Source organism: Nilaparvata lugens, chromosome 1 (assembly GCF_014356525.2).
Source record: "Nilaparvata lugens isolate BPH chromosome 1, ASM1435652v1, whole genome shotgun sequence".
In the NCBI taxonomy this organism is placed as follows: domain Eukaryota; kingdom Metazoa; phylum Arthropoda; class Insecta; order Hemiptera; family Delphacidae; genus Nilaparvata; species Nilaparvata lugens.
Window position 1 is genome coordinate 15,841,421 of NC_052504.1, and position 24,953 is coordinate 15,866,373.

At 32.9% G+C, this 24,953-nt stretch overlaps 2 protein-coding genes across 7 annotated transcripts in view; one reads left to right on the forward strand and one right to left on the reverse strand.

Annotated features, from left to right (window-relative positions):
- Positions 1–13,169, forward strand: LOC111057657. The gene is made up of 9 exons (XM_039431840.1): positions 1–128; positions 2,749–2,958; positions 4,086–4,193; positions 5,462–5,625; positions 6,981–7,164; positions 7,970–8,144; positions 8,639–8,759; positions 10,312–10,605; positions 11,987–13,169. Exons 1-9 carry the CDS (start codon positions 110–112, stop codon positions 12,404–12,406), a joined length of 1,695 nt encoding a protein of 564 aa, XP_039287774.1. The 5' UTR covers positions 1–109; the 3' UTR covers positions 12,407–13,169.
- LOC111057656 (pyrroline-5-carboxylate reductase) overlaps positions 4,832–24,953 on the reverse strand; it is a 25,905-nt gene continuing 5,783 nt past the window's right edge. For 5 of the 6 annotated variants that reach the window (XM_039431876.1, XM_039431870.1, XM_039431865.1 and 2 more), the window contains 7 exons: positions 24,618–24,716; positions 22,759–22,916; positions 18,104–18,233; positions 16,489–16,634; positions 15,584–15,795; positions 14,082–14,158; positions 5,206–5,283 (listed from right to left, as the gene is read on the reverse strand). In XM_039431876.1, coding sequence (XP_039287810.1) covers positions 14,086–14,158; positions 15,584–15,795; positions 16,489–16,634; positions 18,104–18,233; positions 22,759–22,916; positions 24,618–24,716 — 818 coding nt within the window. In that variant the 3' untranslated portion in view covers positions 5,206–5,283; positions 14,082–14,085. Of the gene's footprint in view, positions 5,284–14,081; positions 14,159–15,583; positions 15,796–16,488; positions 16,635–18,103; positions 18,234–22,758; positions 22,917–24,617; positions 24,717–24,953 lie in introns of all 6 variants that reach the window. The other variant, XM_039431858.1, reaches the window with a different exon arrangement.

Genomic DNA, 24,953 nt, shown 5'->3' on the forward strand with positions numbered 1-24,953 from the left:
GAGGTTTCCCAGCATAACGTTAATCTAATTTGGCACCCCTTCCTTGGAACGAGCAACCTATAAGATTAGGGGCAGATCCCGATTCAACAATAGTACAGTGAAAGTCATCATGGAGTTACAAACAATTTGTAAGTATCCTCTCTCTTACTCAGAAATAATTCTATTGAAGTGTAACAATTTCTATCTTAATTATGAGAGACAATGACTAGTATCATAGTGCATCGGATTTAAGAAGAAAAGATTACTAGATTCTCTACATTCTTTTACGATACCACTGAATTCCAAATTGAAACAGATTTCATAATAATGATTACAGTAGTTATCCTTCATAACAGGAAAATTATATTTATCTTGCATTTACAGAGTGAATAGAAGTTATCAGTTTCTCATTAATAAATATATTTATTATACAATTATGAAAGTCCAATCATTCATTCCTCAATCAAATTAGTCCATGATATAATTTGATTTGATTTGATATTTTGATTTGATTTTGAATGTGTGATGCAATATTAATTTCTACTTCCAATTTCATTTGATACAAAATCAAATGTTTGACATATAAGGGTTCAATCACCGGTACCTAGAATACTGGTTTTGTTGTGTGTGAAGGAATTAGTTCCAATAGAATAATAATGAAGAAGAATAACATAATATTATTTGAAAACTTGTTTTGATCCTAGAATTGACTAAGGTAGTTTTTTATCCCTATGATACTCTTCCAAGAAATACTGTAGGCCTACCCTAATTTTGCTTTATAGAATAACATTTTTCATAGTGTTTTAATAAAATGTAGGAATATTGTGCTGTTTCCATAAATTTCCACCAACCCTGTATATTATTTCTCATTGAAATTGGGGAATGATTTTTAAATTCTATGAAATAGTTTTTGTTCAACTTCATCGATAGTATTGGGATTAAAATTCAAAACAGAAACACATTACAGAGATTGAATTCATATTTTTATTTCAATACTTCAACTAATATTGTTCCTGAAAATAATAGTTTAAGAAATAAATTTAAGAAGAATATAATACATGCAAGACATCCATTAATCTGACTGTTATCAGTTAATATAATGCACCTGAATATCAAAATACCACCAACAATTCAAATGATTAAATTTACATTTTATTTTTTTACAATCTGCCAAATGTAAACAATATTGATTATTCAATATGAAATATGCATTGCCGGTTTCACTGGAACTAGTATCATTAACACAATTCAGTCTTGAATTTTAATCCTTCATACTCTTATGAACAATATTTCTAAAGTATAACTCTATTTATTTATTTTTTTAATGTCTAGGAATCATTATTTGATTTTCATGTAAATTTATATGGACTCTAGAAATAAAATCACTTCGCTTATATGGGCTATTTGATTCAAATAAAAACAATATAAAATCTTTTAGTATCCTTTTATTAAAAACTTTAAAAAATGTTGAAGTTTTTAATAGAAGGTACTTAAAGTTTTCATATTGTTTTTATTTGGACTCCAAAAACGGATTAGAAACTTTATTCTCAATCACTTTCCACAACTTATTGAGTTGGAGCTTCATTGGATTCAAACCAGGGAAAAGAGAGTTCTCAACCCCAAATTCAAATTATTTATTCCCTTATCAACAGAAAATTGTTCAGCGAATAACATCACTACTGACCACCACATCAGACCCTAAAGCCTATTTTATACCGCCATAGCATAGCTTGAAATAAGTCTTTTCGAAAGAAGTAGCCGAAGTATCTCCTAATGTTAATCAATCTTGAGGACCGGAAATTTTGTGAATTGAAGAACTACAAGACTTAACCTATTTCGGACTATGTGTTATCTAAATTTGGGAGAGGAATAGCACAAGGTTACCTTATTTTTTCCTCTCCCTATCATTTTGATAATGTACTTATTGTATATATGAATGAATTTATAAATCTGTCAATTTCAAACCGTAGCGTAGATTTAACATTAGGAGATACGACGTTACGTCTTACAAAATACTTATTTCAAACTACAGCGGTGTGAAATCATTTTAATATCAATGAATCGGAAGGTTTTTCTCAAACAAGTGTCTACTAGAAAGCAACTATTGCCAACCACATGTAGTGAACAATGACACACTACAGTTTATTAGTTAAATTTACTGGTGCTGGGAGGCAGCTTTTCCTGTTTTGAGGAAATTGAATTTCCTGTTCCTCCAACAACAACAAACATATTAGTTCAGCTGAAGATGTGGTAGGTTTTACTATGAAACCTGGTCCTGTATTATGAATTAATTTTTGAATGAATAAAAAAGGTATTGACAATATCAACGTTTTATTCTTTCGATTATAACATACTCTATTACCAACTACAGTGACGCACATCGTCGAAGAGTGCCCAAGAACAGCATACACGGGTGAACCTGATGATTTCCTGTTAGCCACACCAGAATCAATAGCTTGTTTAAATGTATTAAATGTTTGCTTATAGTTTTAAAATCTATGACTGAGACGAATCCATTCGTTGTTGATATATGAACACATGAATGTGGTATATAATTTTACCAATCCCATTTTACTATTAGAGTTTAATTGTGTCTTTTGTCATACGCTAGATAGATAGATACCAACTACAAGTGGTGATGTTCTATAATGATGATGTTTTAGTTTAGTGTTAGTCGAATTCACAACAGCGGTTATTGATAGTTAGTTCCGTTTTATCACTGTTATTGGGAATAAGAATTGAATTTAATGTTGCAACTGTTCGCTACAGACTTGGCCGTGACAGTGGCTCTAGCTGCCATCAGCACAACCCAAGCGGCTTGTCCACCCTCTCCCTCGACTACGGCTGTGATAACTGGACTCTTTCCCATCCATTCAGACAGCGGCTGTTCAATCGCCAACATCCGAGCCCTCCAGCAAATAGCCGCCTTGAAGGCAACTGTCAACTCTATCAACTCTGAGAACAACGGATTGACTATCAGTAAGTGTTAAGTAGTAACACAAAATAGGGAAAATTGTTTACTCCAAGGTAGTATTCAACTAGATATGAATTTAGTATGAGCCTAATTTTTTTCAACGAGGACAAAGTACCTACATCATTCTGTGTTACTGTCAATCTATTATTTATTTTATATACTCACATAATTATAAAGGCTCACAGACAATACCATGAAACCCCTTTTTCACATAAATAATACTATACCATCGTGGATATAATAATCTAAAGCATAAATGTGAAGTTTCATAATCATTTTGCATTTGCTTTTCTTGTCAGAAAATCGTCCATTTGTAGTTTTTCATCATTTTGAGGATACTTGGTGATGGGGTGAGGTAAAATAAGGCTATAATCACACTGAATGCAGAAAATTGTACGATAGGCTACCCATCTTGATGCCGTCTTATGGCACAGAAGAAGGAAAGACTTTTGTCTTGTTTTTTATGGCGTTGTTTGAATTGGTTGAAATGGAAAAAGCGTTGATTAATATGTTGCAAAACACAATTCTCTTCTAGCAATTTTACAATGAATATGAGTTTTCTTATTGAAAAAATTATGATTTTAGTTTTCCGAGAGTAAACATATGAGATATCATAGTAATTCGGATCAAAGTGGCTGCAAACACTTCGTAGTAGCATAGAGGAAAGATAGCATAAGAAAATATCCCAAGGTATAGGTCGTTCATGTTCCAAATTTCAACCCATTTTTGTTGACTCAAGCAGATTGCTGTCGACTACTTTCTATTATTACTGTTTAGGCCGGGTGTGAGTGTAAGAACGGCACAATAATTATGAGAGACTACCAGCGTCACAAAACTCCACGAAAAAGAACTAAGTTACATTGACTATCGGCTTGTGTTAATAGTAAAATTTTGAACATAAACGCCCTATACCATGGTATTATCTCCTTATGCTATATTTTCTCTATAGTAGTAGTGGCTCTCATAAAGTAGTAGTAGTTGCTCTAAATTTCCTTGGTTTCTAATTAAATTATTATTGTACGTTCAACCTCTACTCCTACCATTAATTTCGTCTCATGATGTCTAATGTGGGTTCTAGAACTGTATGATTTGGAACTCAAGCCATGATTCTAATGGTTTATCCTTTTTGCAGATTTGAAGGTGCATGACACATGTTCCTCTCCAGATGAGGCAGTGAAAGCAGCTTTGAAAGCTCTTGTTGATCCAGAGCAAATGTGCCAGAATCCTCCGTTTTTCATGGGTGAGTTTTACTGGCAACAATAAATAGGCTATGCTGATTTTGTAATCTACTTGAAACCAACGACTAGAAATTATTGAACTGCAGCCTAATTTTTAAAATTGTACATAAATAAGATCTTAGACACATCTATTCTATCACTTTTTGCAATTAAAAAGAACGACTAGCAGTCAGATTTTTTCCCAATAAATGAATTAATCACTCACTGTGACATCGGGATCTTTTTGCTTTCGGGTGGTCCGCCATCTTCCAGGTTGTGACAACCAGATCTCGTTGTTACAGTGAGTAATCAATAGCAAAATGTGATTTGATAATAAGCAGTTCATGATGGAAAACAACATTGAAGACATCTATTCTATATCATATACTCGTCAAATCTGCTAAGGTAATATACTATAATAGTTATATAGTGAATATACGTTTTTATGGAATTCGCAGACCAACATTGTCAAATCCTTCAAAAGCGAAATATGCATGGATGAGCTTCATCTCCATAACTCATACGACATTGGATATGAATACACTCTTCTTCATCAGACCAGTCAATAGAATACAATATTGATGAGAAAAGTATGCTACTGTTCAAAATCTTCTATTCACGTAAAAATGGTATAATATGGATATAAAAAATACAATGAATGTTTACGCTAAAAATTTATAAATTTTATTGTTAATCTCATTGGATACAAACCATTCAAGCAATTCCACTGGGAAAATGATGAAAGTTGATAAAAATTCCCACATATTTTACTAATGATTCTAATAAAAGTTCTAACTATTAAAACAAATACGGTATATTAAAATTAATCATTGTAAAAGCATATTAATTGAATTTATAAATTATCTCCAAAACTACATTCAAATTATATATTTACCTTCTACATCAATAACAACGGTTTACGATGAATTATTGAAGAATTGCTTATCTAAAGAATAGTTCAACACAATAATGCCAATATTGACCTTCTTCAGAATCATCACTTCCATCTTAATTCAGGTACATCCATGGTTTTTAAAAAATATTTATAACTTTTCATTTTTCGTTTGATTGAGTGGCCTTCTGATCTGGTGGTCTGTTTCAGTCTGATACCTCCTAGGACAAAAATAAACATTAAAATTGATTAATGAAGTGCGCAATATTACTTATATGATTGAATAATTAAATAATTTTCAACGAGATTCGTAGCAAAAATACTGGCTGAAAAGTTTTGTTTATTGTGAAACTTGTGATTGATTTTCTTAATCATTATTTTTATTCTTATTGATTTCAGGATTCATTGGGCCCGAGAATGTGCATGTGCTGAATGCCGTGCATGAGGTTACACATGTCTTCAACACAACGCACATTGTGCCGTTCACTTTTAATGCCGCAAACCTATTCAGTGACAATTCAGTTTTCCAAGTCGCTACAAGAAAATCAGAGGAGCAAGCACAGGTGAATACTATAAATTACTTTTGAGAAAACAATTTTACATTATTCATACTAATTTACATATTCATACTAAGCATATTATGAGTTGTCATTTACAATCACAGACGCTAAAGATCTTACAGCATTGGGAAAGTAAAATATGAACAACACATTAATAAAATTGATTGAAATTATTATGATATACTTATAATCAATTCTAACCATCATAATTGCATTACTTACGTATTGATTAGATAAAATAATGTGCGGGAGCAAGAGATCTAGTGATCTATTTTGCACTTTTGACAAAAATAAAATTAAAAATCAGAAAAAAATTCATAATAAAATGAATCTTCATATTATAACAAACTTCTCCGAATTAATGTGAGCTCATGTAAACTTGAAATTGGATCAATTTTGATGCGGTTCACTTTCCTCGTGTGCCGGTTCTATTTGATTCTCGAAAAATATTTCAAATTTTCAAATGGAAAAGAAACAAGAGATAGAAGGAAAATATCAGGTAGCCAACACTACAGTAACTATATTACCCTATGGATAATATAGTTACTGTAGCCTACACTATTTTCACCATACCAACTAACATTAGTTTTGCAAAACTATTTTAATACGCCTATATTAGTTTCAAATACAAGTGATATTAAAATGTAACATGTAAAATAATAAACTTCTTGTTAATTGAAATATTTCACCTTATTCGAGTACAAAGAAGAGATAACTTTGTATTTTTTGTGGTTGAAACCAATTATTTCTGAATATGAAAATTTGATTAACAGTTGTAATGAACCTTCAAAAGTTGCCAATTACTCAAGAATAAGAATACATCGTGTTATTCTATAATGCATCAATGAAAGTGCCAAGTAATATGATAACTGTAGAGCTTTTTTGCAATTGGAAAGAAATTTCAAAAAGCAATCAAGATCAGGTAAAAAACTCTTATAATTTTTTTAAACCCATAATTCTTTTCTATTCCAGTCTATTGTTACAGTCCTCCAACAATTATTGCAATGGATTTATTCTAAATAAATCAATAATCTTTCTTTATTATTCAGTCTATTGTCATAGTCCTCCTACAATTGTTATTGCAATAGTTTTTTTGTAAATAAATCAATAATCTTTTTTTTATTATTCAGTCTATTATCACAGCCCTCCAACAACAATTGCAATAGAAATTTTCCAAATAATCGATAATTCTTTTTTTATTTCAGTCTATTGTCACAGTCCTCCAACAATTATTTCAATATTTTTTTCCAAATAGCCTAAATCAATAATTTATTTATTTCAGTTTATTGTCAGTCCTCCAACAATATTATTACAATGGAAATGTATCTAAATAAATCAATAACTCTTTCTTATTTCAGTCTATAATCACAGTCCTCCAACAAGTGCAATGGAAAAGTTTCTCATTGGCAATCGACGACTCTCACGAGAGCAACCTGCTAGCCACTGCTCTACTGCCTCTCGTCAAACAAGATGCATCCACTTGCATCAAGGGAAAGATCGCTCAACTCACAGATGATGATAGCATCAAGCTGGCTTTGGCAGGTAAAAATATTGCTTCATATGAACTATTCCAATTCCATTCAGAACAGTAACTTGATAATAATGAGTAACTTAATTGTTTCATACGAACTGTTTCAATTCAATGCTGAACAGTAACTTGATTAAAAGTAAAATTTGGCAATAATGTACAATTGAAAGACTATGAATCTCATCAACAACTTGAACTTGTACACCTAGTAACTAATATACTAGATCAGAAGATAATTAACAAAACAGAACAGCAGCCTACTATTAATAGTGAGGTCCACATTATAATGGCAGTATTTGATTAATATTGGTGCTGCTATCCTTGACTATAATTCGACAAAGCTTAATATAATGCTATCCTTTTCTAGTTCTACAACGTTGCCAGATCGTGTTTCAACAATTTAGAAATATAATTAAAATCAACAAAATATTCAATCTTAATTATGAAACTTTATGATCGGAAAATATTTTTCTTGGCGAATAAAATACAATTGATTATTTTAAACAAGAATGAATAATTTTGATATTACATCAGATATACCGGTATCACCTATCCTCTATAGAAGGCAGTGGCAAGGCAGAGAATCGGCAACACTGTTCTAATATCTTCCTCCGCTGCCATTATAACATGGACCTCACTATAGTACAAAAATGACTCACCTAAATACAAGAATACGCACGATGGGGGAAGAAATATAAGAACCAATACAATATTGATTACCTCTACTGCTCTAATCAGATTCATCAAGTTTCTTATGTACTGGTAGCCCATTTTCTTAAGACAGTTACTCACAAAATTTATCTCAATTTTTGCTGTTAGGAAACTCCGGATATGGAATCGTCGTTCTAGTCGACTCAGCAGAAAAAGCAGAGAGAGTTCTGAATGCAAACAAGGATACTAACGCGCCGATGATTCTGGTGGTGACAGAAATTGGACTGAGAGCCTGGCAGATTCCAAAATCAGGATCTACACTAGTTATTCTTCAAGAAGTAAGGTGAGAAAACAGTTATAAAAACTGGAAATAAATTTATATTATTTTTATGCAAGATGCTGAATTTTTAAATTGAGTGAATCTCAATATTCAAAATCAATATTTTGGGTACATTTGGGTCATTCAATAATCACTCAATGAACTGAACAGAGACAGAGAAAGGTATAAAAAAATACTTAAAGTTAAATTAAAAATACTGACCAATACAATAAGTAATTGGTATTAGTATGTAAGTATTTAGCATCATTTTAATGAACTTTGTTTGTGTATCATTAACTACAATAATGTTAAGTATTTTAAGCTTTGATTTGTAAATATATATTTTTTAATAGGTCTGTACATAGGTATATGTGGGCTATATAAAATTCAGATTGCTTGAATCATAGTATTTAAATCAGAGCTATCAAAATTCTGTAAACTTACATAGACTAATATTTCTTTAAAAATTAAGCCTGTAATTAACAATTTTCAATTTTGAATTAATGTTTAATTTACAGCGCTGATACGATAGTCGGTCTGGAGGACTCATTGAATTCTACTCTGTACAGCCAATACATGACAAGTCAAGAGCAATTATGCAAGAGTTCTGGGAGCCCAAATGAATGCACAACCAGTCAGGTAATATAATCCATCTTTTCACAACTCATTTCTCCAATAGTCAACAACATATTAATGATATACAAATTTATCAACTACGGTATTATAAATCCTCAAATATATTAAATCGTAAATTTTAATAAGTATAACTTGATTTGAAAAATGAAATGCATAGCCTAGGTAGGCCTAGTACTGAAAATTAAAGAATTTATTTTCAAATAACAGAAAATTGTAAAGAGTTATTCGAGAAGCTAGTAATTGGCAAGGCATTGCCTGAAAGCGTCTCGAGTTCATGAACACTTTAAATCCTATTTGCACTTACATAGCATAGTTCAAGGTCTTCAACAATGCTCTTGTAAGAATTCAGTGAAAAATGCAATCGATAGTTCTACTTGAAACAAGGATTAAGAACCTAGCCTACATCATTGCATAATTGCATTACATACTATTTCTCCTATCGATTCCATATTACCGAAATTCTATAATAATGGATTCAAATCTTTTAAAATTTGATTGAAATATCAAATTATTTTAGGAAACTAATCTGGAAAATGGGTTGTACAATTATAGGACTTGTATCACTTGAATGTTTCGTATTATTTGTTCCCAAGAATACTTAGATTCTCCATAATACCAGTAATAGGCTATTCTGATAACCTTGAATAATTCGAATACTATTTACCGTACATTATCGGTTACGGTACTCAATTGGAATCACCTATAATTGTTTCATTATACCTAGACTGTCATAGATATCAATGGAGCGATTTTCATTAGAGCTAGTCATGAAAGAGATTTTTTTCGTGCATTGAGCTATATTTGCTATTTTTTCGTGCATTGATTCTCATAGATTTAAATTGGAATTATCACAATAATCATTGAACGAAAATCCAAATTATATATTCATTTGAAGAAATGCAATTTATCAGTTATTTCCTCCTTGAGATTTTCACTTAAGCTGATGATAAAGAGAGTTCTTTCGTGGATTAATATATCAGACTAAAATATATTTGAATTGAGATAATCATAATAATCATTGAACGAGAATCCAAATTATATATTGATCAGCATTAAAACAAATGAAACTTCTCATCTATTTCCTCATTAATTTATTATCAGCCTCATCAAAAAAGATAATGTTTTTCTTGAGATGATCACTTTAGCTGGTGACATCCTTGGCGAAAAGAAGATTTCTATCTCAAGATGTTCATTTGAGTTGGTGTTCATTTATTGCAATAACACCTTCAACAAAACAAAACATTCCCATCTTGTGATGATCACTTGTGCTGGTGTTGATTTATCATCCTTAGCAAAACAGAAAGTCTCCATATTGATATATTCAATAATTTCCTTCTTGATATGATCACTTAAGCTTCTCGGCGAAACAGAAAATTTTCATCTTGAGATGATCATTTGAGTTGGTGTTCATTTGTTACAGTATCACATTCAACAAAACAAAACATTCCCATCTTGAGATGAATACTTGAGCTGGTGTTTATTTATTATCATCCTCAGCAAAAGAAAACTTTTTTATCTTGACATGTTTACTTGATCTGGTGTTTTTTGCCGACAGGATGTTCTCCAAGGCAGCCTGGACTCTTCGCTGCAGCCACTGAGCTACTCGGTTCGGCTGATGACGGCCGCCCTACAGTCGGCACTGAAGGTCAAGTGCGCGGCCTCCAAGGTCATGTGCTCACAGCTGATCGGCATGCCTGTCGCCGAGTGGCGCCGCCACCTCAGCGAGGCCACCACCTTCGTCAAGCAGGGCAGCAAGCCGCGACTGCCCACCATACTCAGGTTTCAGATGGAATTGACCACCGCCTTCGAGGTCTACTCAAAAAGCCAACAGTCGTCCACATTGGAAAAGGTCTGTATGCATTATGCATTCATAGGCCAATGTCAATAATAATTATTTATTTCACAATGGGAGCAACAGGTAAAAACCCAAATATGCTCCCTTAACATCACAATAAGACAAGTTCAATTCGTATTCAAAACAAAATTCACTAAACTAACCTTAGAAAAAGTATTTGAAAAAACAATGTGCTTATGTACTAATGTACTAATGTACTTAAAGACACAAGTATGTTCTGGAGCCACTGACAAGCATGAACTTCAGTCAGCCCTCCATGATATAAGTATTGTGGAAACTCAAATATCAGGTGTTGCATGGATTGAATTTGACCACATTGACACAGAGGGTCAGAGGTGTATCCCCATGCTGTCGTCAGTAGTTATTGAGAAATTCAATACACACTATCTTGATAACGATATCGATGTTGCTTCATTCAAGCTAGCCAGCTGGTTCACAATCTTTCCACTGTAATAAGAATATATTTTTCATCTTGAAAAAGGTCAAGGGTACAAACAGAATAATCAGGACGATATGTAGCTTTCAGTGTAGGTCCAGCTAGCGATCGAAATCGACCTTTTATATATCATCTCATCATCATAATCTTCACTTCAGGGATTAGGTTTATTAATCAACCTGTTCCGGTAACCATCTCTTTCTTGGCCTTCCTAAATCTCTTTTTCCACTAGGTTTATAGTTTTGGACTTCAAGTGGCATTCTTCCAGGTGACATTCTATTCAAATGACTGCACCAGTTGCGTCTATTTTGTATAATTCTTTCATGCAGAGGCAACCGATAAAACCTGTCAGTATTTCTGATTCTATCAATTCTAGTACAGCTAAATACACTCCTTAGAAACCTCATTTCTGAAGCTTGTATTCGACTGTCCATTTTCCGTGTGTGAATTCAATTCTCACTTCCATAAATGAGAGTCGGAGCTGCAATAGTATTATAGAACATTATTCTCGTTTCTTGTCTAGTTTTGTTCTTGAGGTTTCTATGGATTGTGCCACATATTTTCTGGAGCTTCAATATTTTATTGTACACATCAATATCTGTATTGTATGTTACGTCTACCAAGATTGAAATTTTTAATCTATTCTATTACTTTTCCTTCAATTCTATTTTTGTTCCGAATCTTCTATATACATATTTATATCAATGACTTCAAAATTTTTTCATCATAACCAGCTATTTGGCGGCATTGATCGAAATCAAAATGTACACCGCAACCCATTCGTTCTGTTCTGTGCATATCCATCATATATGGCCCTTACACTATAATTCGAATGCATTCACTTATGAGAGTGAACATTCGACTCGAAAGGTTTTGCACTAGTTTTTTTAGAAAGTGAATAAAATAGTAATTTTACGTTGAATGTTTTAATGTCTGCAGATCGGCCTGATAACGAGTGGAAAGAAGCTGACGACATTGAACGGCAAATCGCTGCCGGCCGCAGCTGAGCCCGTGCTTCGCGACACCAAGTGCAGCGGCGAAGTGGCGCAGGCCATCCCGACCGAGTGGCTGTCGCAGCCGCGTCCGACACCAGCGGTCGTGTTGCAGCCGGTCGACAACCAACACGAGATCGAGACCGAACTGTTCGACATTGTGCTGCTCCTCTGCGGCGCCGGCCTCGGCATCCTCATCTTCTTCATCCTCATGACCTACGTCGTCTACTCCAGCTTCATCGTCAAGGACGACGACAAGAGCCAGGGCGGTGGATCGTTCAAGGCCACCAAGCCCATATCCCGCATTGCGAAATGGCGCCGCGGATCCGGCCAGAGTTCTCGCGCCTCCATCAGAACAATCAACTGAATCGAGTAAACAATCAACTCGAATCCACAACAATCTACTGACTCGACTACTCAATACTTGATATTGCAACGACCAACTGTAACCATCAAACTTAAATTGACAGTTACAGTGTTGAATATCCATACTTTTTCACTATTAATTTCAAACTTAGGTTTTAAACACTTATGGAGTGACTATTTCGGGACCGGAAGTTACTTGATGGAATGTTTAAAAAAGTTACGATTGTAATATTAAATAAGAAAAAAAACTTATACTAAACTTTAATCGATGCAACTAAAACTAAGAAGTTTCATGGTATGACAGTTATTCAAGAAAATTATGAAGAGACCGCTGTCAAGACCTTCAAGGCCATTCATAAGAAACCTATAGAGAATAATATTCAAATTGCATAATTGATCAAGTATTCAACTCATACAAATTTTCACTTATTGAGAAGTACAGATTAATATAGGCTACTATACAATGAGAAATTCATTCAAATGATGTGTGAATAAAAATCTAGTAAATATCGAATGTAAATAATCAAGAGTTCTATTGTAAATACAGCTACATTACAGCTAGTAATTACAACTGTTCCTTCTATTCAAATGAATAATAATAGCCTATTATAGAAGGTGAAAACCCTTAAAGAAAATAATTTTTTATTTTATATTTTTCTATATGGAGATAATTGTGTAAGCTATGTATTATACATTAGTAAGATGTGTAAGAAATTGTGTGTATCTCTCGAATGTATTTTTGGATATTATATGTATAAATGTGAGACTGTAATAATTATTTCACCCCTTCACTAATCGAATTCCGTTTTTTTTCATTCGTATTTCTAATGAATATCAGCGTATGTAATAGAGAAAGAGTGTAGATATCTAAGATGTCTTTTGGACTTCATGATGAAAATCAACCTCTATTTTCAAGAGTCGACATTTCAGTTTGAATAAGTGGAGCACGTTTCAGTTTGTGCTGCACTCACATGTTGCATTCAAATGTTGTATATTGTAATCACATGTTGCACTCAGATGTTACATTAAGTTGTTGCACTCAGATATATGTGGTAGAAATGTCGAAGTACAAACGCAGCATTACATACAAGTAAAGAAAGCATAGAAATAGCTTTATGCAACACATAACTAATACTCTTTAGTAATATATCGTGGACAGTATATAATTATTCATGTAGTACTGCGTGATTATGCTTCAATGACCTATCGCAACAACATATTCAAAACGTACGATTGTTTATGATACACAATACTTATACGGTAGTAAGCAAGATTATTGACAGAAAAATCAAATTTATAAATATAAAAATTATAAAAATAGATGTAAATAATGACACAGCCTAGTTATTCATATTCATGTCTAATCTGTTTCTGAAACTCTTCTGCAAATAACATCTACGCAGGTTGTCTTTTAATAGCATTATGGTGGAAAGTTGTGTAAAATTTAAGAATGACGAGGCAGTTGAAAGAGTGGGTCAACAGCCTGGGATAGTTGCATAATGGTGATGGTTTTTGTTAAGTATTATAAAAATTACTTGAATGAACATTGCACTTAATAGAGAAAATAGAGAAAGAGCTATTGAATATCCTACTGAAAGTAGGAATAATGGCATGCAACTAACATTCTTTTTTCAATCAACGGTTTAAAATTTACTTCAAATATCATAATAAATCACCTAATCATCCCTCGTTCTCCTTGGAAATTTCAGCAGATCTCAAGTACGCTGCTTCTATTGCTGATATTAATCCGAACCTGAAACGAGTAGTGATTGATTAAAATTCAAGAATTGAAATGGCCATTAAGTCTACGGACTTATATAACTAACCTAACAATAAATCAATAGTAATCATATTATACAGAGTGCAGCAGCGAAAATTCATTTTTTTAAGTGAATAGAACTCTTTGTATGAATCAGAAATTTTGTATTTATTTTTTGTAATGTAGACACATTTATAAAGTTTTGTTTCAATTAGTTTTGAATATCAAATCAGGTATGTGACGTCCCCAATTCTAAATACACTGAGTAAACCGATTTCTGGCGTTTGTCATGACTCTTCTACATTGCAAGCGTTATGTTAGCAATTTTTCCCTGATATTGGTCTTCAAATCTTGTAGGGTCCTTAAACAGTTCACTTAAACAAGGGATTTCAAAAACCCCCCATAGAAAAAAATCACAAGGGTTCAAATCGCGAGATCGGGCTGGCCACTCCAAATCGCTCCTAATTGAAATGAGGCGAGCTGAGAAGTGTTCCCTCATTTGTAGTCACGTTCAGAAAGTTCCTGCACAATTTCCATCTTGTATGGATGGAAATGAAGATCATCATGAAGAATTTGTCGCACAGAACGATCGGAGTCCAGTAGCAGACGCATGTTTGCGCGCAGAACGCTGTGATGATGACATTGAAACTCTCACTGCCTCAACGTTCTCAGGTGACCTAATGGGCCGAGACACTTTAGTTCTTCGTCTTGTCGCACTTGCAGTTTGTCTGAACGTAGTGACCAACGTAACAATTGATTTGCGCTCCGGGACAGTAGCCAAAGGGGCTAAATTATAGCGATTTCGAAGTGCGCGCTGGGTTGTGATCAAAGAACATCCGTTTGAAAAATAAGTCTCAACGGCAAACGCACGCTTCTCATTGTGTCAATGCATGATGGTGACTGAACATGTCGGGAATAAAACTTTATGCTTTGGCCTCTCCAACGAGACCAAATTTGCTCTACTACGACATCAGCTGACTGAATGGCGTTCACTTTAAAAAAGTAAGTTTGGCTGCCGCACAAGGTATAAGATGTAATCATAATTAAAGATGGAGAAGGCAGTGAAAGATTGTGGAGAAGAAGGATTGTCAAATAGGACAACGAGCAACATAAGTTAGTTGAATAATTTTATTGTTAGCCTAATAATTTTAGTGAGGTCCCCGTTAGAATGACAATATATGATTAGTATTGATTGGTGTTTCTATCACAGTTGATATTACATCAAATATACCGGTATCAGCTATCTTCTATAAAAGGCAGTGGCAAGGCAGAGAACCGGCAAAGCTGTTCTCCTATCTTTCTTCACTGCCATTATAGCGTGGACCTCACTATAGTAGATAGAGAAGCTCAACTCTTCTTCACCTTACACCAAAAATCTTTTGATTCGAAACTATTTTGATAGGAATATGTTCTACCAACCTGACTCCCTGTCTTTCCATAGCTGATATGCCAGCAATGGTGGATCCACCCGGCGAGCAGACTTCGTCCTTGAGCTGGCCTGGGTGCTTGCCGGTTTCCAACACCATCTTTGCTCCCCCCATCAACGTTTTCGCTGCCAATTTTATGGCTAATGGCCTGGGTATTCCCAGCTTTACACCTCCATCACTCAACGCTTCTATCATCTGATAAACCTGTTGAAATCATCATTAATTATTCATGTTGGGAAAAATCTCAGAAATTGAATTTCTCGTTAGTTTTATAAACATCACAGAAACATACAAGAAAATTACCTGAGATGAGTGAATTCAACTTTCAAATTACATAGTCAACTCAAAATCAACCACACTTAATGAATTCAACTTTAAATTACATATTCAACCCAAAATTCGCTACAGTTAATGAATTCAACTTTAAATTATATTGTCAACCCAAAATTAGTAACGGTTAGTGATCTCAGCTTCAAATTACATTGTCAACCCAAAATTAGTCATGTTTAGTGAATTCAACTTATAAATAGAATGCGTCTAGGATCATGAAATGTTAATAACTAACACGATACAGCCACGTTTTCCTATTCATTTATTAATCTGCTTCAAAATTATTTGTGTATCTTTCAATGTACAAATGAATAGAGAAACACAAAATCCGCAAAGTCTGCAGGAAACAATACCGACAAGAATTGAAAAAAAAACGGAGAATTCCTTTCTAATTGGTTCTTTGGACTTTGATGGTTCATTCCAGAATAGATTAAATTCTTGAATGTCAACTGCTTATATAATTTGATTTGATACAACTGAGAATAATTGAGTATGAATAGTTGATTGCTCTCAAATAGATATCTAATACATCTAATACATACAATACAACATCTAATATATTCTTACGTATGCTGGGCCAGACCCTGACAGCGCGCCAATAGGATTAATGAGTTTCTCATCAACTTCCTCGCACAGTCCATTCACTGAGAGTATACATTTTACAATTTCCAGATATTTTGATGGTATCGGTTCTCCTATCTCCGAGCAAATAACTGAAATTCGTGAAGAAACTTTATTACATCTGCAATACTTATAACTCAAAATATGAACAATATATAATAATAATAATACACTTCGATCAAATAAAGTGGGCTACTGCATGAATTCAAAAATATTTTTAAAACGAGAAATAATTATGAAATTTGTGAGCATTATTATTTATGTGTTTCATTATCACTTTTATTATTTGTATTATTATTTTGTGGTTTTATAGATATAATTAAGAAGTTTTTTTTATGTGTCAAATTCTGAATAGTAATGTGTAATGTCAACATGTCTTCTTCAAAAATTCGAGTCATTATCAATATTGGAACCATAGTCGTGAACCGAATAAAACTGTGTAGAATTTGACAAAAAATTTGTGTTTTTATCTAATTATGTTTTCTTCAATTTGTGTGATCCAATCAAAAACGTATTGCTATTATTCAACATAATAAATAGAACCATACGTTAATCTTTTGTAATTCAAGATGTGTATCCTTCCATATTTGGATATATTTAACAAGTTGAGGATAAATTATAAGTATGAACGACGAGATACTATAGACCAAATGGAATAAGTTGAGACTTGAGCCTCTAGAGGCGACAATATATATCAGCATTGCCAGCTTGTGAGAAATTATGACTCATATTTCAAATTCAATCACAGATCTGTATGTTATTCTGGTATTGCTCAAAAGTTTGAGAGATAGAGAGCTGGGAGGAAGTTTGTCTTTTTTGATAAAAATTGGAGTCAAAAGTATATGTTTTTCTTTCCAATATCACATCTCTTATAATGTACAAATAAGTTAGTTATTTACTTTGAATAACTATGATAGAAAAACTAGGGAGAATATCTACTTTCTTTTAGCTTTTTGATATATATGTTTTAAATCATTCTTCAATATTGGGTTAGTTTGACTAGAGAACATGGAATCTTCGACACGCAGAAACTTTTTTGTTTCGAAAATTGCGTAAAAAATAAATATTTCGAAATAATTGGAATTATTTTTGCAGATGCCAAAGGGAGCAAAGCAGCTACAAAGCTAGTTTCATCTTGATGCTGGAACACGACGCTTATTGATTTTTTGTAAAGTTTTACAGTAAAAAAAACCTTTGATTCATTACTCTTATTTCATATGCAAGAAGCTGATGGTCATAGAAGAAGCTGTTTTGCAACTCTAAATGTTTTATTTTGAACATTGTCATATCAAGATGAACTATTTCTGGTTGAATCATAAATTTGACAAAGTGGCAATTTCTCTAAATCTGCTGAGAAAATAACAAATTATAAAATAATGGCAGCTGAACTTGGCTGGAGAGGATAGAATTTTCAAGCTATAAACTTATAGCAGAGACAAGAAATATAGGTTATCGTTTATCGATAATAATCGATATCGCTTACGCTTGCTTATCCCTCATCTATGGTTATAGCTAGAATAAAAATGCTATAAAATTGGAATATTATTTGTATAATACAAACCAGTGCAACCTTCGCCAACTAGCAATGGTGTATTAGGCATGGTTCTTACAATGAATACATCTTCAAGTCCAGGAACACTTAGTTTGTACTTCGCCATTCCCCCTAGGACAAATCGGAGCGGGCTGATCATCTGTAAAGAAATTGATTCACTAAATACAGTATCATTGTTAAAATAGGAATACTTCTTTAGTGCATTTATGAGCAAATTAGCAATTTTTAAAAAAGAGGATTTGGAAATCTACATTCACTCAAACTTATCAAGTTTTAACAAATCACATATTTGATTGTTTCTTTCCGATCTAAGCTCGTGTGATTTCTTTTCATGGGGATACCTCAAATCGAAGGTTTTTGAGACTTGTCCAGCAAGAAAGAACAGGGCTTAAAAATGCGGATCTCACAAGAGATTCGTGCAATAACACCACAGGTGTTACAGCGTGCTAGTGAGAATTAGAGTGTGAGTCTTAATAATAATGTGTGCCGCCACACATTTTAAGATTGATATTATAATAAGAATGATAGCCGCCACCTTATACTGGAGTAATATTCAATAAGTAGGTAACAATCTTTCTGTATATATCCAAAATTTCCATAAATGGAAATTAACCATTTCAAAAAACCACAAATTTTGTTCTCTTGCGATTTGTGCTGTCTGTGTATTTTATTTTAATACCTAAAATAGTGTTGTTTGACTGCCCCACCTTGTATGAATGAACGGCAATCCGGTACCTCTTTGCTAACTCTGGAGTCTCTAGTTAACTCTAGTTGTCTTGTATTTCACTTCACTCAGGAGGAAGATTATTTGAGTCACCTAATTCAAATCCAGGAGTATTTGAAGTCACCTAAGTGAGACACTGATGGACTTTTGGAATATTGAAGATAGTTTCAAAAACCATTCCAGTAACTTTCAGCGAGTGTGAGAGAGGCTTTTCACAAATTAATTTGTAATGACACCAGAGAAGGGAGCTCTACTTGTAAACACTGTAAGCAATCTTCTCTACATTAGAATTGCTGGACCTCCACTATAATGGTCGACGTTATAATGGCAGTGTTTGATTAGCAATGGTATTGGTATCCTTGTCTATCATTCAACAAAGCGGATAGCACGATCTCTTTCTCACTTTGCTCTGTTGTTAGATTGTCTTTTAACAATGTAGAATTAATAATTAATTAACAAGATATTTATTCTTAATTATGAAAATTCATTATGAAATTATTGAAAAATATAATTTCTTGCTTAATAAAATTCAATTGATTATTTTAAACTAGAATGAACACTTAATATTACATCAATAAACCTGTATCATCTTCCGTCTATAGAAGGCATTGACAAGACAGAGACTCGGCAACGTTTTTCTCCACTGGCATTATAACGTGGACCTCACTATAACTTCCTTGACCCCACAAAGTAAACTTGAACAGATCTGACTTGTCAAGTCATAGATTCTTCAAGTACACCATTCTGCTGTAGATACAAAAAGTAAAGTGCACTACAGCGAAAAAAGAGATTGGGAAATATCAGTACTATGAAAAATATTCAAATAAGAATTGGTAGAATCAATGTGATTCTAAATTAATCTTTGTAAATTTGAAATGTCAAGTATTTTAGAATTTTATTTTCGACAGATTCATATCATTTGTTCCAAAAATAAAAATGTATTCAACAAATAAATAACACCTAACCTATGGAATATAGACTATGCGTGATTGGGCGAAAAATCTTGAGTTCCGGAACCTCATTTTCTATAAAAAAGCCCCATGTATTATACAGGGTGATTCTTAATTATGGTAGAATAATTGAATACGTGATAGTAGAGGTAAAAATAAGAAAAAAAGTTCTCATAAACATATATCCATAAAGAAACGCTTTATTAGCGAGCTATACAGGGTGAAAGATTTTGCCCAGAATTCAGTTCCTCTGATGAAATACACCGATGCTAAATTGTTTGGGGACTAGTTTTTGGAAAACTTATGCTGGATTCATATGGAAAGATATCTGAAAAATTGAATAAAACTAGTCTAGAAGCTGTAGTGTGAGTATTTTTTGAGAAAAAAGTTGAAATATGCAAAAAATCTAAGTAGAAAAACACTGACTTCTACTCAATAACTTTCTTAATAACTTTCTTTAATGACCAGTAAACAAATAATTTTTCGCAATAAAAATTGTAGAGAATTTAATTCTGAAAAAAATGATGTAAGCTGTGTAAACTAAATTCAAATAATAGTTGAATGAAATGTATTCTCATGTAGTATATTACACCACAAAAATTTTCTGTTTTATGGGGAGAGATAACTAATAACTCTTAGGTTGCAGCTGATTGCAAATAAAACATGGATTTAAATAACAGCTGTTCCAAAACAGCTGATTCATTTTGTTTCAAATAAGAAATCATTTAAAAGAAATTATCAGCTGAAAATTATTTTCAGAAATATTTTAGCTCACTGTGAACAAAACAACAAACTGTGAGTTGGGCCTACTGTAATCGCGCTGTGTTTTTTGTTTAATCTATTAACCATTTATTTGTAACCATTTCTCTTTGCTTTTGTGTTAAGTGTTAACTTTTTGAAAAATGGCAGATAATTTTAGACAATATCCATACTCCGAATTAACTGACATGCATTTAATGTATGGGATGGGACACTGTAATAGTACAGAAGCAAGACTTTTATATCAAGAGAACTTTCCTAACCGAGTATGTCCAAGTTCAAGGTTTTTTGCCACTATTCATCAACGTCTGTCTGAAACAGGTTCTTTGATGTCCAAAGAGCACATTTATGCAGGCAGACCCCGATCTACTAAGACTGTTGAGTTAGAAGAACAAGTTCTTAATGAAATTTATGAACATCCAGAGAAGAGCATGAGAGAATTGTCAGTGCAGTTTAATGTCAATCAATCTATTATTTGGAGGATACTGAAAGAGCAACAATTACATCCATACCACCTCCAGAAAGTTCATACTCTATTGCCACGAGACTGTATTCCCAGTGCTGGTATTTGCCGATGGTTTTTAGAAAAACTTGTTAACTCAAACTTTTTAATAACCATTTTATTTACCGACGAGGCACACTTTACAAGAACAGCTATCGTTAACGTCCACAACCAACGTATTTGGGCAGATGAGAATCCTCATACCATCAATCCTAACCATCCACAACATCAGTTTTCAGTAAATATTTGGGCAGGAATCATAGGAGATCATCTACTTCTGTTCGAGCTTCCTCTCAGGCTTGATGACATAATCTAGTTAAACTTTTTGAGAGAGGAGCTATTTATCTTACTTGAAGATGTACCTCTTCAGTTGCACCAGAACATTTGGTTTATGCATGATGGAGCTCCAGCACACTTCAGTGTTGCTGTTCGTGAACACCTGAATCACAGCTTTCCAAATCAATGGATAGGCCGAGGTGGGCCAGTTCCATGGCCAGGGAGGTCACCAGACTTAAATCCTTTGGATTTTTATCTTTGGGGACACTTGAAAACCTTGGTATACAATACTCCGATTGATACCATTGAAGAACTCCAATTAAGGATTTTGAACAGAATAGAAATGATAAAGCAGAATATTTGAACGGGTCCGACAATCGATGAGAAGGCATCTGCATTAAGAACAACGGAGGTCACTTTGAACATCATCTTTAGTCTTTTGGTATAAGTTTAATGTAATTTAGATATGTTACTTTTATATAAAAATTAAACTTCATAGAAAACCGAATATTTTATTTGCAATCAGCTACAACCTATGAGTTATTAGTTCTCTCCTCATAAAACAGCAAATTTTTGTGGTGTATTGTACTACATAAGAATACATTTCATTCAACTATTATTTGAATTTAGTTTACACAGCTTACATCATTCTTTTCAGAATTAAATTCTCTACAATTTTCATTATGAAAAATCATTTGTTTACTGGTCATTAAAGAAAGTTATTGAGCATCAAACGTAGAAGTCTGTGTGTTTCTACTTGGATTTTTTGCATATTTCAACTTTTTCTCAAAAACTACTCACATTACAGCTTTCAGACTAGTTTTATTCTATTTTTCAGATATTTTTCCAAATGAATCCAGCATAAGTTTTTCAAAAACTAGTCCCCAAAAAATTCAGCATCGGTGTATTTCATCAGAGGAACTGAATTCCGGGCGAAATCTTTCACCCTGTATAGCTCGCTAATGAAGCGTTTATGGATATATGTTTATGAGAACTTTTTTTCTTATTTTTACTTCTACTATCACGTATTAAATTATTTTACCATAATTAGGAACCACTCTGTATACACGGTACACATGTATTATATACATATTCATGTACCTGTATTCATTATAAATTAAGTAGGCTATTCATTATGTATTTACTGAAGTTCTGATTCTTCAATGTTAATTTGGATTCATGAAAGTAGTAACTACAAAACTATTCTTTGCATGCAAATTTTCCTTACACTAGTCTCAAAAAACTCCGAAAAATAGGCAGTTGTTTTTAGTGTCTCGAGAATCTTTGGTATTAAATTTTGATCAAATTCATTCCAATAGCCATTGACTGATATATCGTACTTCGGTCATACATTACTTGAACAGTATATTTGAAGAAGAACTCGGTAGATTGTCGAAAACTATATTAAAATATGTTGTAAGGAATATTAAAATTGAATGCTCAATTAACATACCCCTCTCAATTGCCCAGTCGTGATTCCAACCATTATTGAAACCAAACATACTTGTTTATTGGCTTCTTTTGCTTCAAGAAGTGTCTTCAATGCTTCTCTAGCGTATTGTGGTTTCACAGCCAAAAATATTATTGTTGTGCCTTGTTCTAATAGATCGGCTGTAAGCATACCAGTCAGTATAATTAAGATGAGAAACAGGAAAGCCATCACAGAAATTATGAATGCAAATATTTTATTACATTTCTATCGAGATATTCTACATTATTTATATTTAAAATATTTTTACACTATCAATTTCTAATACCGATTAAAACATACATGGATCTTTCAAATATAATTAAATTCAACTTGATATTACTGAACAATAATTTAGCATAACCATGAAAGTGGCTATGAACATAAATATAATTGTGGAATAAATTTTCTACAGAATCAAATATTGAATAACACGTTTTTACGAAATGTTTATACAATTTCATTCATTGAAATTTCAGTTTTTTTTTTTTAATTTACGTTTTTCCTTTAAAGATTTGTCCACAAATTTCAAATGGTATAAATCATTGCTTAAAATTATGGTTGTTTGGATGGTTTGCAAAATATGTTAAAATGTCTAATTTTTCCATTTTTGAATAAACCGCGTTACTTGATTAATTAACTGGTATTCCTTATTAACGAATATTGATTAATATTCGTTATCGCTACCAAACTTTTAATGATTGTTATTCAAAAATATAAGTTACCAGTACCTTAATTTTTTTGACGAATTATTTAGTTCCAAAAAAATCAAATTAGAAAATAAAAACCTTGTGTAAATAAAAATCGTAATTATGTAGTCAAACACGATATAAACAAACAAAAACACAACATAATGCATGGTCTGATGGGCAAATGCCTTTGCGTAAACCAGAGTTGCTCATTCAGATTTTATGTCAAAAACATTTTGTCAATAGAGATTACGAATCTCTTGGATCAATAAATAAAATTTACAGCAGATTTTTAGGATTAAGATGCATTTCAAATTATTTCAAGTTATTTGAGATTATTTTCATGTCACAAGTTTATTATTTGTCAAATTATTTAGTTTTTGCTAGAAATTTGGTTCTCAATGACCACGTTTGGTTTTATTTAGCTAAACCTAAACATTTGCATACCCAAGAAACTATACAATTATGAATTTGAAGGATAATTAACAATCTCCAGCCATCTCTAGCTATATTATCCCTGGACCTATGTTTATAGAAACTTTATTCATTTTTTGATATTTTTCAAATTAAAATTTATTCCATCAAAGTGCAAAAATTTCATCACAAAAGCAATGAATAACAATCAATTCAAATAAACAATATTCCTCACTAAAAAATGATAAATTGAACAATAATAGTATTGATAGAATCAATAGTTCTATTCCTAAATAGTAAAAATTAAAATGTATAATTCAACTGATTGAATTGAGGATTATTTTATCATTCAACACACCTAATAGCATAAGCTTGGTGGAAATCTATCAACTGGCATAAGTGAGAACTTGTCCGTCAGTAGGAGTTGCACCCTAATAGGTGCAAACTAGGCTTAATACTTAGGCCCGGTTGCACAAAAGCCGGTTAAATTTTAATCGTGATTAATTCCACGAGAACCAATCAGAGAACCCGTCTTTCCAGAAAAGCCTTCTGTGATTGGTTCTTGTGAAATTAACCACGATTAAAATTTAACCGGCTTTTGTACAACCGGCACTAAGAAAGGAAAAAATGCTGAACTCAATACTTGGAAGTATTTTCGGATAATTTAAAAAGTGAGATTGTATAATTTCGTGCAATACCATTTCTGTAATAGGTAATAATAATAAATAATAATAATATTACCATTTCTGTGACTGACATTGCATCCTTTTTCCTTCCATTCCTCTAGATTAGACATGGATGGCGCGGTAGCAAGGATCTGAGACGGACTGTTCAGCAAACCTAGAAAAATGAGAAGAACCGTGATTATTTACAGGTGGAGAACTATCAAAGGAATTGTAAATATTTTTATTAATTATTTTAGACAGATGGAAATATACAAACACTAGCCGTCAGGCTCGCTTCGCTCGCCATATCCGTCCAGCAAGGGGGCTCCGCCCCCTGGACCCCCGACTGGATCGTCCAGGAATGAGATCAGCAGGCTCGCTTCGCTCGCCTGCATTTTTCATTTGAGCATTT

What these genes read in the sequence shown, in the direction of transcription:
- LOC111057657 (XM_039431840.1), top strand. An exon ending in GAACAACGGATTGACTATCA is followed by an intron (nt 2,959 to 4,085) that starts GTAAGTGTTAAG and finishes TCCTTTTTGCAG; the next exon opens with ATTTGAAGGTGCATGACACA. An exon ending in AATCAGAGGAGCAAGCACAG is followed by an intron (nt 5,626 to 6,980) that starts GTGAATACTATA and finishes TTCTTATTTCAG; the next exon opens with TCTATAATCACAGTCCTCCA.